Genomic DNA, 16,642 nt, shown 5'->3' on the forward strand with positions numbered 1-16,642 from the left:
GCTTTCACCCTTTTAAGCTTTAATTTATAGACGTGATTAATTGCAGCAAAACATCACTTACAATTTTTCATTTGCATTTTTCTTTAAAATCACAAAAGCAAAATATGTTGAGTAGCCTGAATATTAATGAGATGACAGGTGATTTATTGTGAAGTTTCTTCTGCCTTGGTGACCAGCCTTCTGGGAAAGATAGTACGGGCTCTGAGAAGACATGAGTTTAAAATGGGCATGAGTCACATCCTTGCTCTGCTACGTAACTGGTTATTTATCCGGGCTGTCTGAATCGCACTAGTGTTCTCTGAGCTTCTGAAGGGCAGGATAGGGCTTGGAGGGAAGAGAAGGCAGTGTTTGCTTATATCATTATCTAAGGTAAGGAGAAGAAATATTTTACCTTTATTTCTTCAATGCTAAAATACGGTTACAAATCAAAGGTGCAATGTACAACTAGGCAGATATAATGTGCATTTAATTTCTAATTTAGAAGAGACAATTCAGTTTTATTAGTTTATCTCTTTTTGTTAGCCTCAAGGGTAGCAGCATTTTAGGTAAATTATTTTTTCTTTTACTTGGCATTCAGGTAACTACTTTATTCCTCCCACCTATTACTAGAAAATAAAAAGGAAAGAAAACCTTCAGTAGTAAATGATGAATTTTAATATCTAATTATCTGAGAGCACTGGCAAGGATCAGTTTTCATTTGTTAGAAGATGTAAGTGAACTTCTGAACAAAATAATGATAAGAGGACGTATCGTTTGCAGGCACTGTAGTAAGGAATTAACATATATAAACTCTGTCCTCTCAAGGTCCCTGTGAAGTGCTCTCTGTGTCCCCACTGCACAGACACTGAGCATATAGAAAACTTACCAAAAGTCAGAGAGTTAAAATTCCATTCTCAAAACTACTATGAGTAAATCACCAATTTGCAAAGTTTATTTGGTGATGCCTTTCCCCTTTTTATCAACAACGTTCCTAATGGGGGAGGCCATCTTTCGGTACATTATTGTGCCAGTGAGAGCCAAGATTTACCCTTAAAATAATGAAAAGATTGCCGAAAGCCATCATAACTGCACTGATTACATAAATTTACGGAGAATGCATGTGCAGACTAATACGAATGTGAACCTTGAAAGGAGAAGCCATCCACTTTAATGAATATGACTGTACATTTACAGAAGAGACGGTCTTCATGCACACAACACTTAGATTTGGCTTAAATATATATAGCTTTACTGGTCAGATTCCCTTGTATACAAATCTAAATCACATTAACTTCTATGGGAGGTTGATGAGATGGAGAATCGGAGATAGATAAAAATTCATTATGCTAGCCTAGCTATTGTTTTAGAAGAAGAAATGCCTTTTTGCTAATTCTGCGGCTAAGATGGGTCACAGTTTTGTAATAACGCTACAGTTGGGGAGGGGCTTGGGTGGAACAATTTTCATAATTCAGACATCGTATTGGCAGCAGCTACCTAGCAAAACTTGATTTTAAACTGAAATTTCTGGTGTCAATTCAGCTAATTAAATAAAAAGAAAATGAGCAATGCATTTACATTAGTCATGATGAGATAAAGCCTAATAAAATCCAATTTCAGAAAACATCCCGATTTCTATATAGATCTATAAAAGGAACAGAAATGTTTAACCATTAACTGAACTACCAGAGAAATTTCTCAGCAAATGCTTCACTTTGGGATCAAAGGCAAGTTTTAGAGCCATGATTCATCTAAATTGTTCAGGAGGAGGTTTGGTCAGCAGAGGTTGGAGCTGGAGGTAAGAGTGGTAAAGACTATGCTAGCTGCAAATTGTTCCTACCCCTCCTGGGAAGTTAGAGCTACTAGAAATTTGGGTCAAGTTTCTAAAAATCTGGAGAAGCTTGGGGGAATTGAGGACTGACTTCAAGTTATGTGCAAATAGTAAATATTTAAATGAGCCAATGAATAAACCCTCCTGTGGGGTTTGTAAAAACTTGAGTTTGGATAACAGTTAATCCTCCTTATAACTTCCTATAATTGACTATCACATTAATGCTCTTGAAAATCTCCTTCTGGTTATGAAAGTGGCACCAGGGAAGTTAAGGTGATCATAGTCCTCGGGTACTGGCCTCAAAGAATTCTAAATTTACTTGAGTGAGTAGTGTTGCAGTAAATAAGTCAGAAGGGGAAAAATTATCTTACAATGTATAGGGAACATTTGGAAAACATCTTCACGAATATAGATATTCAAAGGACAAATGGAATGGAATGTGTAATGGAACGTTTTAAAGAGATGAGGTGACCAAATAATAAAATCCCAAAGAGAATATGTAAGAATGATTACACAAATTAATAATTATCCATAAATCTTCCAAGGTTTTGCGTGATTCCAAGGAATAAAATCCCAACAGTAATCAAGTTACCACACCGGGAAATCTAGATAGGTGATCTTGATACATAGGTTGTAACAAGTTGGTTCAAGGATAGAATATTAAAGATGGTTTGAAAAAATAAAAACCATTGAGGAGTTCTGTACTGTATGGTAGATGCTTTCTTCTTAATGGATCCCAAAGATGAGAATGATGAATTTTTGTTTGGAAGAATAGATGTTAAGACATACAAAATTGTAAAATAATTATTCTTTTGATGAACTAAGGAGTGGTATGAATAGGAAATAAAACCTAAAGTAGACTTAAGACTAATTTTTAGACAACTTTTTATAGTTTTTGAAGGCCAAAAGTAAAGACAAAAATAAGAGATTTAATAGATCTTAGAGAGAAAGGAAAATGGGGTTTAAATAAACAAAAAAATTGCTAGCTGTGAGAAACTGAGAATGAATGGGGAGTTAGAATATATGAAGATGCAAAGATGTAGTGCCTAGAATTTTTATTTTAATAACAGGGAATATAGTCTTTCGACTAAACAGAGGTGAATAATTATGTTGCCAAGGTGACTGAAGTGTTTATCCGTAAAGGTGAATCTTGGATTTCACCTACCTAAATATGATACACACGCCTGAATGCAGGGAAGATAGGATCCTGGGAAATAAGACAAGATTAAAGAAGGAGGTTAAAGACTATCTTCAGAGATATAATATGAAGAAATAAATTTTTAAAGTACTCCACGCATCTGAGATAAAAAAATAATGAGATGAGAATAAAATAAGGAGTTTCTGAATTGGGGGAACAGGGAATTAATATGGGAAATCAAGAAGATCACTGTGATGTCTACCACCATTAAAGTCACTGAGCGAAAGGAAGAATCCCTATCCTAAAGGAAAAGATCACTGCGGGGACACACTTCAAGTCACAAATTTAATTTAACTCCCTCCCCAAAGTCGAGATTAGAGTAACTTATTGGATGTCAAGAAATTTTATACCCTTCTTCAAGAGTAACTAAGAAATACTTTCAAAACTAAAGGCTTGAAAACCAGATTTAAACAGATGATCAGTCAATATAAATATTATTATTTTCATTAAATGTATTTCAAATTGACAAGTCATCCACATATCACATATTTCAAGTTGATGAAATTCCTGAGAAGGAACTAAAAAGGGCACTGCAATGTTACATGTGATTGACCTCAAAATCAAGGTCACAAAAATGTGTCCCTTTAAAACAATTTTTAGTAAAATCACATACCTTACAATCTTCACATAAATTTACATCATAATGCTAGACAACATAATAATGTTACATGTTTTAAGGAATAATAATGTTACATATTTTAACCACAGTAGGCTAATAAACAGTGCATCATTAAAATCACATGATCTCATCTTTTCTTTAAGAAACAATTGTTCTATGGTTGCTGTGTTTATTAGATACGATATACTCCTAATAATAAATCCTATTCATAAGGGTAGTTTTCTATCTAGGAACATACTGTAAACTTTCCATTTGTGGGATTAGACAATAAACAAAATCTGTCACCATGAAAGCAAATAAGTTATTGAACTTTGGAGGCATTTTTAAGTAATTCGTTCTCAATGACTAGGAAAGTATGTCCAAAGTTAGAGTATTCATATTTAAAAAATTTTCACAGACTAACCATTCAAACTAAACTTGAAAAAGAGAAGAATATTCATTGGTAATATGTAAATAAAAATATAGAAAATAAAAGACTGATATTGAAACAAAATATAAAAATGTAGGTGTTTTGAAATATTTTCTTCATATTTGGAGGATATTTGCACTCACTGTTCCTATATTGGGCAAAAGTGATATAGGAAGTTTAATATTATCACTAGGTTATAGTTATTATATCACTGTCCCAAATAACATATGAAAATCAATTAAGACTATATATAACATGGGTCCCTATATCAAATTCAGCTTGGACACTATCTGTCCTAATTTATTTTATGTAAATAAGATGCAGATAACTTGAGTAAAAGTAATTAAGAGCACCAGCATCTGAATTTTCCTGAATCATAAGCTGTGATTGTTAAATTATTTGTTTTAAGTAGTATTTAATGTAATAAAAAGCTTACAGAAACAGGTTTAAGTGGAGCTAATAATCTTAGTTTGGGGATAGGAAAAAAACCAATGTAGATCATAAAAATAACTACTGAATATATGCATCAAAAATATCTTTCTTAGGACAGTGTGACTGGAATAAGCTCATGCAAACATCATCTTTACAGATAAAACTATATTGTAAGTATTCCTCAGCAACATCTGTAGGATACCCAACTCTATACAAATATAGCATCTACCCATTTTTACTGTAATCAACCTAATTCTAATTTCCCCACTCCCCCCTCAACACCTCACACACATACACTAAAATAGAGGGAGGGAAGTGGAGGGTAGGAAGAAGAAAGAGAAACAGAAGAATTTAAAAAAAAAAATCAACCACAAACAAAACAGTAGATTAAAGGAACTTCATTTTAAAAATCGAAATGATGCCCTGGGAACATGATAACCAGAAGCACATAAACACACAAAAATCATAATATATATGTATATATATCCTTTTTCCTTCTAGATCTTTAAATATGCTGGATAAGTTTTGTAGAAACTGAGATTAGATGTGATTTTTACCCCAAATATACAGGGTGCCTCAAGTACGTATTAGACAGTATATTTTTACTTTCACAAAGACTACGAAATTGCTCTATGCCTGGGACAATGTGCAACTCTATGATGCTTAGCAGACTATATAGCCACGTAATTGCCCATTTTCACTGCTTCCAATGAGGCCTGACAGCTCTCCAGTTTATTACAGTGGCAGATGACTAGAAAAAGAAAGTTCTCGTTTTCTAACTTTTTTCAGAAAAGATTTCTTGAAAACTCGGAATTGGAAAAAAAAAAGAGGTTTATGAATAATGGAACACACTGCTACAGTCAACCAAGTTTTATAACCTTACGATATTCCTATCACATGGAACAAGGTCCAGAAGTTGCAAAAAAAGCAATGCATTTAAGAACTTCTTAAAGTAATCACCAAAGTAATAAATATGAAAAATCGTTTCTAATTACCTCTGTTGAGTGACGCTGAACTGTTTATATCTCCAGTAATGAAGGAAGACTCTGACTGCTTTCGGACCGTGTCATTCCACATTCTACGAATTCGGCTCTGGATGGGGAAAAGGGAAAAAGGGAAATGAACTCACCAGGCAGTCAATTTTCCCACAAATCATTCTTTCTCTTTCTGTCATAGTTATATGAAACCTTTGTTTCTGGCATCTGGCAACTGTGTAACTTCTACGTGCCTGCAGTTCAGTAGCACAAGAACGTCTGAAACTAAATGAGTGATAATAATTGGTTCTCATTAAGTGTATTCCTAAATGCTTATACCACAAATAATTGTAACTATGAAAAAGCAATAAATGTAATGTACTCTACCAATTTAAACATGTTGAAGATATATAGATGTGTACTCTAGATGGTTAGAGTTTAATAATTTTAGTTTCCAAAGTGAAACAAATTATTTTCATTGTAACTTTTATGGGAATGGGTATTTAAATATGTATTAAATTGTCAGTTTTATTAACAAAAGATTTGCTTTAAGAATTCAAAAACTTGCAAGAAAGAAAAAGTTTGGTAAGAAAAGAACAGAGTATTATTAAAATGCTACTAAACTTTACATCTTCCATAAATTTTGTGAGACCCAGTGTAATTTTACAGGTTACATATGATTTTGACTTTTCTTTCTTTTGAAGGAAATAAAGGAAGACAATTCACCCTTATTCATTTCTTTCACAGTAGTAGTTTTATCAAGAACCAAAAATTCTTACATCATTATTTATATTCTCACAGTTTCCTAAGTGTCATATAACTGAAGAAAGTGGTGTAATATTTTTCCATTTGGGGGAAGGAGATTTTTTTTTTTCTGGCTTATAGTTCTGCCATTTTATTGAGTTAGGGATCAAAAAAGTATTAAGAATCCTGTGAGGAGGAAAACAACCTATCTTCAGCTTTTCCAAGGATGAGATAATTTTAAGAACTATCCCTACTAGTAAAGGTACTGGCAAAACCAAGCTCAAAAATGGATTATGTTCCAAATATACTTGAACTCCCTGAATAATAGGACTATTTAATCTTAAAATACTAGACAATTTGTTTTATAAATCTTGGGACATGCTTATTCTTCAGAAATATTGTCTATATTGTTGTTTTAGGTTAGCAACTACACACAGAGACACACTCCCTCACACATACAGAACAAAACTAATAAAAGAATTAGAGGTGCTCCCAGCTGGGCACCTTCTCAGTGAGGAGACTCTTGGTCTCCTGGTCATGAATTCAAGCCCCACGTTGGGTGTGGAGCCTATTTAAAATACAGAAATAAAATAAAAGAGATTATTTTTTTTAAATTAAAACAATAAGAAATTATAAATTCTGAACACATGAGAAATGTTTCTATCAAAAAATACTTCAAAGCTTCAAACTGAAATACGGGAAACAATTCTCTCACATTTGTTTAATTAATTAATCAATGAACTAGTGGATTAATTAAAAATATTAAATGCTCTCTACTGCATGCCAGAAGCTATTCTAGGAGATATATAAAGAAAAGACAAACAAAAAATATCTTTGTGTTCATGGAGTTACTAGATTAGTTAAGTGATAGATGCAACAAATTATCACAAAAACAAATGCCAAAGTAAAAACGTGCCTACAAATTCCATAGAACCATTAATTATTATAACTGAGAACTATGAACGCAAATGATGTCAATGGTAGGATGGATATATAGAACAATATACAACAATAATAATAAAAGAGCAACATAGGCCCCTGCAGCAACACAGATGTCTGAGGAAAGAAAGAAAATAGAAGAGAAGAGGTACTGGCTGATTTCATGTGAATAAGTATCAAACACATGCCAAACAAAATGTACTGTTAAAACTTAAGATGGCGGTTACTTTAGAGGCGGATGATGGAGAAAGGTTCAAAGGGTTTCTAAGGTATTCCCAACAGTCTAATATTTGACCCAGGGAGAGGTAATGAATCAATATGCATGCACCTGTATTTTGTGTGCTTTTGTTAATGTTTGTTATATTACATAATTTTAAAAAAGTTTAAGTGCACATAATGAGGGGAAATATCCTTGACTAGGAAGTCTGTGAGACTACTCTGAAGAAGTGACATCTAAACAGATTTGATGGAATTATGATTGTTGTTAGGTGACATTTACATGAGCTTCCCCCTACCTCCTCTTCTATGAGTCTCCGCAACTTGAGCTAGCCACACTGGTTCCCTTGCCACTCCTTTCCAAGTCAATCATTTCTGCCTCAGGTTTGGAACAATTGTTTCTTCAGCCTCAAGTGTTCTTCCCCCCAGATACATGTATGAATAACTCCATCTCTTTAAATTTTACTGAAATATTTTCTCCTTAAAGAGACCTAACTCGGGGCACCTGGGTGGCTCAGAGGGTTAAGTCGCTGCCTTTGGCTCAGGTCATGATCTCGGGGTCCTGGGAATCAGCCCCACATTAGGCTCTATGCTCAGCAGGGAGCCTGCTTCCTTCTCCCTCTCTCTCTGCCTGCTTCTCTGCCTACTTGTGATCTCTGTCAAATAAATAAATAAAACCTTAAAAAAAAAAAGACCTAACTCATTCTGCTGTTCCACCCACCTAACCCTGCTGTTTTCCTCCCGTAGTCATTATTATCTTATATAATCAGACTTAAAATTATAATGCATTTATTTCCTATATTATATATAATATCCAGTATTTAATGTCTAATGTCTGTATTAAATTTGAGGCTCCAGAAAAACAGAAATTTTGTCTCTTTTGTTTATTGATGTATCACACACTGAAATAATACCTGGTATAAGATAAATATGTATGTATACATAAAATATATTTTATGTGTAGAACATGCATGTTATGTGTAAAATTTTAATACTTCAATTAATTCTATGTTCTAGGCTCTATACTATGTAATTTTTCATGTATTCACTCACTGAAATCTCACAACTTCTTGAGGCAAGTACTCTTATTCATTAGAAAATTGATGTTCAGAAGTTAATTAGCATATTCAATGTCACAGACTTAATAAGTGACAAAACCAACATTTGAATCCACTCAACTGGCTCCTGATCTAGGAGCTTAACAACTCACTAAACTATATCAAATAATAGTTGAATAGAAAAAGGAGAAAAAGAAAAAATATTGCAGCAGAGAAAAAGTAGACATTATGCAGCTCAGAGTGAACCCTTAAATGTTCACGGGATGAACTGGGGTGATATGGGGGTAAAAAAAGGAAGTCACAGAAGACTAAATACAATAATATAACACTTCAAAAAATATTTTAAAAAGTGATAGTAAAAAACAAATAGTAAACATCTTTTTTGGAGATGGGAAACTATTAGAATGTGTCAAAGAAATGAAGAACAGAAGTTTTCTGGTTGCAGGCACAGGAATTGATTAGGGAGGGGTTTCAGGAAGGAAAAATATACGGAAAATGTTCAATTCGTGAGTTGGATGTTCACTTCACAGGTGTTCATTTTACTACTTTACTTCATAACTTAATGGATGTTACATGTATTGTTTTATGTTTCAAATATCAGATGACAAATGTAAATACATCTACAGTCAATAAAACAAGTAAAAAATAGCTTAAAGAAAGGTTGAAGTGGAAAGGGTTATACTTTAGTTCATAGTTTTTATAAACATGCATAAACAGAAACCAATCCTACACATGTCTGTGAATATCTCTTTGTGTGATTATGATTATGACCAAGCTTTAAGAAGTGATTATTAGCACCAGGAAGTGGTTACTACATCGGCTATAAGAGGTAGTTCCCTTAAAAATCATATATATGAAATGCTACTTTCTTAGAATTTTTGGGTAAAATGCCAAATTCCTGTTGTCACTTTCTGTATTCATTCAACTAGGAATAATCTGAAATCATTAATTATTATGCAAACTGAGACCCCAAATTTCATAATTTTGTTGCAATGTGGTTTTTGGACTATTTGTCATAGTCATCCCTATTTGAGACACTGAAGGAACAAAACAAATGTGATGGGTTAAACACTTGGGATACAAACTACTTCTGATCAAGGAAGGACAGCAACTCGTGACAGAATACAAGTAAGAGCTATTTCATTTGAACGAACAAATATTTACCTGTGAGCCTGTGGAGTAGCGTCCAGGAGTTCGAGAACCAGATGTTTTCCCTGAGCCAATGGAACTCTCTGTACTTTTGCCACTACAACAATGCGTTCGCAGGCATTTCCCATACTCTTTTCGTACCTAGCCAATTAAATATTAACTTCTGTTAGCACGTAATTCATTTCCGCTGGGAACTATGGTATAAAAATGTATGTGCGTTTCATTTTTAGATCATTAATATAATTATTTCCTTGCCCTACAGATACAAGAAATTCTGTTCAGCATATATTTTACAATATAAAAGGATGTCCAAGCCACCAATCTTGAAATTTCACATAAATGGAACCTTTTAAAATAGGCACACATGCATACACACACATGCAATTATGCTTTAACACTACTACCTCTTAGTTCAAAAAACAAAAAGTTAAGACTCTTTAAGACACTATTTAATTTTAGCCTTATAAATTTGGTCTGAAGTAGCCCCTTGGTGCAATTGTTCTTTGAATTGAGGTCTAGTGACAAAGCCACAGAGAGGAGGAGATAAAGAAAGGGAGAGAGAGGAAGAGAAAAGAGAAAAGAATGTTTAAACACAGAAAAAAGGAATGTGTTGGGTTAAATTTCCTTTAAATCTATATTTCTCTGAAGTTTATTTCCCCTAAAAGAGGTCAAATTTATAACTTCAGAATATAAAATCCAAAATATTTTTAAATTTATTCCATCATAATAATTCTATTCAATAATCACAGATTGCTTTTCTTTATTAAATTCTTAATCCTGCTTTGAGTATAAAATCATGGGAAAAAAGGAGATAAACATTTTTTTTTTTAGTTGATGTTTCCAAGCAGGGTAACATATCAACAATGTCTGGGAAAACTTTTATCATGTTTAAAATTTTTATTACTATCTCTTTAATCAAACAAGACATACAAAAATAAACAGTAACTGCCCTAAATCATACTTCCACTATGTACAACAACAACAATAATCCCCAAGTATGTCTTCCTCAACTATAAACACACTTTGGGACATTTTATTGGTTATGCATTCCAAATTTATGTTCATTATGAAACAACACTGTATATATTATTATATATAAATGAATGTATTATTATATATAAATTTCATTTATATATAATACATATTATATGTAAATATTACTATATATAAATATTATAATATAAATATATAATATATAATATAATTATTATATAAATAACACTGTATATATTATTCTTGGGGCACCTGAGTGGCTCAGTGGGTTAAAGCCCCTGCCTTCCGCTCAGGTCACAGTCTCAGGGTCCTGGGATCAAGCCCCGCATTGGGCTCTCTGCTCAGCAGGAAGCCTGCTTTCCCCCCTCTCTCCCTGCCTCTCTGCCTACTTGTGATCTCTCTCTCTGTCAAATATATAAATAAAATCTTTTAAAAAAAGACTTTATAATTATTCTTAGCTCTTTACGTATTGAATTCACATGAATTCATCCTTTCCAAAATTTGGGACAATGTAATATCCCAATGTAATTTTATTTAAAGCAAAGTTATAGATGCATGCTTTTTTGAGAGACATTTAGAATCAAAAGCAAAAAAGTTAGTGTGAATGATACACAAAAATATTAGCATTCAGAACTAAACTACCATATCTTAATATTAGAGGGTTCTTTCTACCAAAGATATGGCAGAATTGGAGACAGAATACATTAAGGTTTGCTTGAAGAATTCACATATATGAAATGCTTATTCTCCGATAGGAACAACAATCTACCAAAGCATGAAGGAGGCATGCCTGCTGCCAATAAGAGGGGGGGACCTGGGAAGGCTTCTCAGAGAAGAGGATTTCTGAGAGAATCTTCAAAAGATAGGTTGGAATCTGTCAGGTTAGAATATGAAGTTGAAAGTAAAGCTAGATGAGAGAGTCAAAGGCATTCAGGTACCACGCACAGGGTGAGCAGCTTTTGAGGACTTGCTCTGATCCGGAACACCAGCATTACAATCATTAATATATTTTAAATTAGAGTGATATGTTTTCCAACCAATCTCTTCTATGGCACATTTATGAATAATTAGAAATATTAGTTTTATTCAGTGTTTAAAAGCCAATTCACATTTTGTTTATATTTTTAAAGAAATAAGTTGATACCCGCGTGTGTGTGTGTCTAATAGATATGTGAGGTTGGGAGTATGGAGTGAAAAAGCTTCTAATTTTTCATTGCTATTTCGTAGGAATTATGCTAGGTCCCTCCCTCAAAATGACTCTAGGAAATAATCGTTACCTCCATTTTACAGATAAGAACACTGAAAAGCTTAAGCAATGAAAATAAACTAAAGATTGAAAAGATGAGGCAATAGGCCCTATGTGGAAAAAAAATCCACATCTTATAGGTGCTCTATGGTCAGAAAGCTCTTTATAAGAGGCCGCATTTCTAAAATTAATATGTTAACATTATTATTAAAGTAATCTATTAAGTTATCCCTTTCTCTGTATCTGGGAAAAAAAGGGACAAATGCTTTAATTAGAATTTGAGAAAGCTAAAAATTATCTCTACCCAAAGGTGAACACTATCAATTAGAGTTTAATATTAGTCCTGAAATAATGAAGTATTTCCAAGAACCAAAATGCTGATTATAACCTATGTCCCACTTTGTTTTTCCTAATGTACTCAAGAGCATATTTTCTTCTTAGAAAAGAAAGTGTTTTTTAATGAAGTGATTTAAACCTAAACAAATATTTTAAGAGGGGGAGATAGAGAAAGAGAAAAAGAGAACCAGTCTCATTCTTGTCACAAAGGCAGCTATACTGTATAAGCCACAGGAATTCATCATGGATTATTTTCATTTTCCAACAAAGGTTAAATGTTCTGAACTGGTTATATATACAACCAGCAAACCAAGACATCTAGTGATGCCAGATTCCATATTTAGGTGTATTATTTTCTGAATCTTTACTGAGTTTATTTTTCTGTGATTAGTTTTGAAATGCTAAGCATGTGTTTTAAAAAGAAAAAAAATAAATAACATGGACTGAATCTCTGACTAGATCAAATAAAAGTTATTTGATCATTCAATCATTTGCGTATTCTAATCCACTATTTCACATGATAATCCATCCCACCATGACCAGATTTGGTATCTTATTGTTTTAATATTGTTCTAGAATATAGAATATGGGAAAGAAACTGTACCTTATCAATGGAATATTTCTTTTATACTCTCCGATCAGAAATAATTATGATACCCTCTGAAGTTTATAATTGAGTGCATAACAAAAGAAAAAGTGATAAATTTAATGTCACCAGTAGAAATACTGGTATTGGTCATATCATGCAATCCACACTCAGAATAGGACTGATAACATAGAGTTGGATTTTTATTAATGAGCTGAATCAATCAACAAATACCCCCATAAGGCAAAATATCTCAAAATGGAGTATTTCATATTTCTCTAATCAAAACATATGAGCAACTATGTCAGCATGGGCACATTACGGAAATTCAATCAGATGGCTTAAGAAAAACTTCTTAAGAGAATTAAGATTGTTAAAATGTGCATACTACCCAAAACCATCTATAGATTCAATGTAGTTTCTCAAAATTTCAATGGTATTTTTCACATATACAGAAAAAACAACCTTGGAATTTGTACAGAACTACACACACACACACACACACACACACCCCAAAGGCCAAAGTAATCCTGAGAAAACAAAGCTGTAGGCATTACATTTCTTGCTTTCAAACTATACTACAAAGCTGCAGTAATTAAAACGGTATGGTGTTGTTATACAAATAGACACACAGAACAAGAGAACAGAATTAGCCCCAGAATAAATGCTTACATTTACTGTCAACTAATATTTGACGAGGGAGCCAAGAATACTTGATAGGAAAAGGACAATTTCTCCAATAAACAGTTTTGGGAAAACCAGATAACTACATGCAAAAGGATGAAACTGAACCCTGTCTTACACTACTCACAAAATTTGACTCAAAATGAATTAAGGACTGAAACATTTGATCAGAAAGGATAAAACTCCTAAAGGAAAATAAAAGGGAAAAGTTCCTAGATACTGGTCTTAGCAATGATTTTTGAACATAACATCAAAAACAAAAGCAACAGAAGCAAAAATTAGTAAGTCGGATTACATCAAAATAAAAAGCTTGCGCATAGCAAAATAAATAACGAAATGAAAAGGCAATCTACAGAATTGAAGAAAACATTTGCTAATCATATTTCTGTAAGGGGTTCACATCCAAAATATATAAAGAACTCATATAACTCAATAGCAAAAAAAACAAAACAATCTGATTACAAATGGACAGAGGAAATGAATAGATATTTTTCTTAAGAAAACATAAAAATGACCATCATAAAGAGATGCTCAACAACACAGAACAGGGAAATATAAACCAGTACCACAACGAGATACCACTTCACCTCTGACAGAATGGCTATCATCAAGAAGACGAGAAAAAAAGCAAAGAAAACAAGAGATAACAAGTATTGGTGAGGATGTGGAGAGAAGGGAGCCCTTGTGCACTGGGGAATGGAAATTGGTAGAGCTATTATGTGAAACAGTATGGAGTTCCTCAAAAAATTAAAAACAGAACTGCCATATGATCCAGAAATCTCCCTTCTGGGTATTCATCCCCAGGAAATGAAATCAGAATCTCAAAGATCTATCTGCACTCCCATGTTGACTGCAGCATTATTCACCATAGCCAAGACATGGAAACAACCCATGTGTCCATCAACGGGTGAATAGAAGAAGATGTGGTACATACATACAATGGAATAAGTTCAGCCATGAAAGGAGGAAATCCAGCCCTTTTCGACAACATGGATGAAACGAGGGCATTATGCTCTCGTGAAATAAGTGAAATAAGTCAGACAGAAAAAGACAAATACTGTATGATATCACTCATTGGGCAAAGAGCAGAACCCATAGAACCAGAATTGAATGGTGGTTACCCAAGACTGGGAGTAAAGGAATTGGGAGAATACTGGCTAAGGGGTACAAACTTCCAGCTATAAGAAGAGTAAGTTCTAAGGCACTAATGTACAGGAGGATAATTATAGTAAACAAACCTGTATTACATACTTGAAAGTTGCTAAGAGAGATCTTAAATGTCCTCACCACAAAAAAAGAAATGGTAACCATGAATTGATGGAAGTATTAGCTAACAGTATGGTGGTAATCACTTTATAATAAATGTGTATCAAATTAACACACTGTAGGCCTTAAACTTACACAATATTATATGTCATTTATATCTCAATTTAAATAAAGGAATAAAAGAAAAATCTCCTAAGATATTTCTGCAATTTTAAACAAAATTATCTGTTTGTTCTGTAAGGATAAATGTAAACAATTCCATGTTTTCTCTATTTCCTAATGTTGCCTATGTTCTTGACACCCAATAAAAATGCCACCAAAATTAGAAAATTCAAAACATAAGATGAATGAAAGAATAATATGCTTATTATTCATTATTTTAAATCATAAAAGTAAGCTTCTAAAGCAGGGATTGGTAAATTTTTTTATGAAGGAGCAGATAGTCAATATTCAGGCTCTGTCAACCAAGAGGCAACTAAGGATGTTTTTGATGTACTTAATTTTAAATTTTAAATGTAACCACTTAAAAATACAAAAATCATTCTTGGCTGATTGACTGTAAAAATCAAAGGCAGCTAGACATATTTAACCCATGACCTGTTATTTGCTGAAGTCTGTTCTAATGAATCACAAAATTGAGCTTGATGACATTTAAAAAAAAATTTTCATGTATGTTAAATATACTAAAAACTTGACTTGGTTTTAGATCCTGAGGTTTAATATCTTTTCCTATATATCAAAAGCAATCCTTAGTTATACCAGCCATGCATGTTTGTAAGATAAGAAAAATAAAAATAATTATTGGGAAAACCTAAAAGGTATTGGTTAATAGAAATACTCAAAATCAAAATAATGAACACATAAAATACAAAAAGTATTTTCTGCTTTAAAGAAAATTTCTATATAACATTAAAATTTTAAATTTTGTTAGCCCAAATTTCTAGTTAATGAATAAAATAAAAATAATAGGTAAATCTGGTTCACTATACTTGAAGATGTTAAATTGCTTAATGACCCAATACAGACAAATGCTGCTTTTTCCCTTAATCTTCAGTTTCACTCTCATCTTTTTATATACATTTCTTGTGACAACCAGTTATGTCTTTCTTCTATCAAAATCTGGAAGATTTTTTTCCCCAAATGCGTAGTCTCCCTCACTTCTCTGAAAAGTTTTACGATATTGGCTGCTGTCTACTTTTGGACATTTTCTCCTATCTTTAATTCAGTATATCATCTTGATCCTGATTTTGTTCCTTGGACACTTCTTTTTCCATCTCTATTCCTAATCAATATTCTCATGTCCTACTCTTTACATCCCTCAAGTGTGGTAGACTGCTAGCTGTTTATAACACTTAATTCCTCATCTTCCTGAAGTAAAAAAGCTAGACTATGTTTTCTAGTCTTCCTTGCAGTTTAGGTGGTACCATTGATAGTGTCCTATCTGATGGAAGGTGAGAAGTGATGGAAGCGTCTTGTACACAGATCCCTTCTTTCTCAGACTGTCTGCTCAGTGTCAATACTCAAGATGACTATGGAAATCATATATCAAGGTTGGCTAAGACTTCATCAGTCTGTGTCCTTCCATGAGATACCACCATCAGTTGGACCATAAGTAAAATAATAATAATAATAATAAGTATTTTGTGGTTAAGCAACTGCAATTTAAGGGGAGGGAGTGTGCACTAAATATTTGGGAAGGTTCATCCACTGTAAATATAACCTCTTTTCTAAATTAATTCTCATTCAATAGGTTAGAATCCATCCATTCCCTTATAATCTCTTTACTTTTCTGTAACCTTCATTTATAGGCCTCAGTCATCATTACTATTCGAACCTTATTTATGATTATGTCAACACATTTTTGATATTTACCACTATATACAACTGAAACGGAACACGACTGACTCATCTGGACAAGTGGATACCCGTCTCAAGTATTGTTTTAGGTCCTATGAGTCTCTCAAATCAAAAATCACAGACATAAAT

General features: G+C 33.0%; 1 protein-coding gene across 14 annotated transcripts in view; it reads right to left on the reverse strand.

Annotated features, from left to right (window-relative positions):
- ADGRL3 (adhesion G protein-coupled receptor L3) overlaps positions 1-16,642 on the reverse strand; it is a 793,594-nt gene that overhangs the window by 20,688 nt on the left and 756,264 nt on the right. For 12 of the 14 annotated variants that reach the window (XM_044268179.1, XM_044268169.1, XM_044268166.1 and 9 more), the window contains 2 exons: positions 9,561-9,686; positions 5,461-5,557 (listed from right to left, as the gene is read on the reverse strand). In XM_044268179.1, coding sequence (XP_044124114.1) covers positions 5,461-5,557; positions 9,561-9,686 — 223 coding nt within the window. Of the gene's footprint in view, positions 1-238; positions 325-4,119; positions 4,182-5,460; positions 5,558-9,560; positions 9,687-16,642 lie in introns of those variants that run through there. The other 2 variants (XM_044268177.1, XM_044268178.1) reach the window with 2 other exon arrangements.

Source organism: Neovison vison, chromosome 11, assembly GCF_020171115.1.
Source record: "Neovison vison isolate M4711 chromosome 11, ASM_NN_V1, whole genome shotgun sequence".
NCBI lineage: Eukaryota > Metazoa > Chordata > Mammalia > Carnivora > Mustelidae > Neogale > Neogale vison.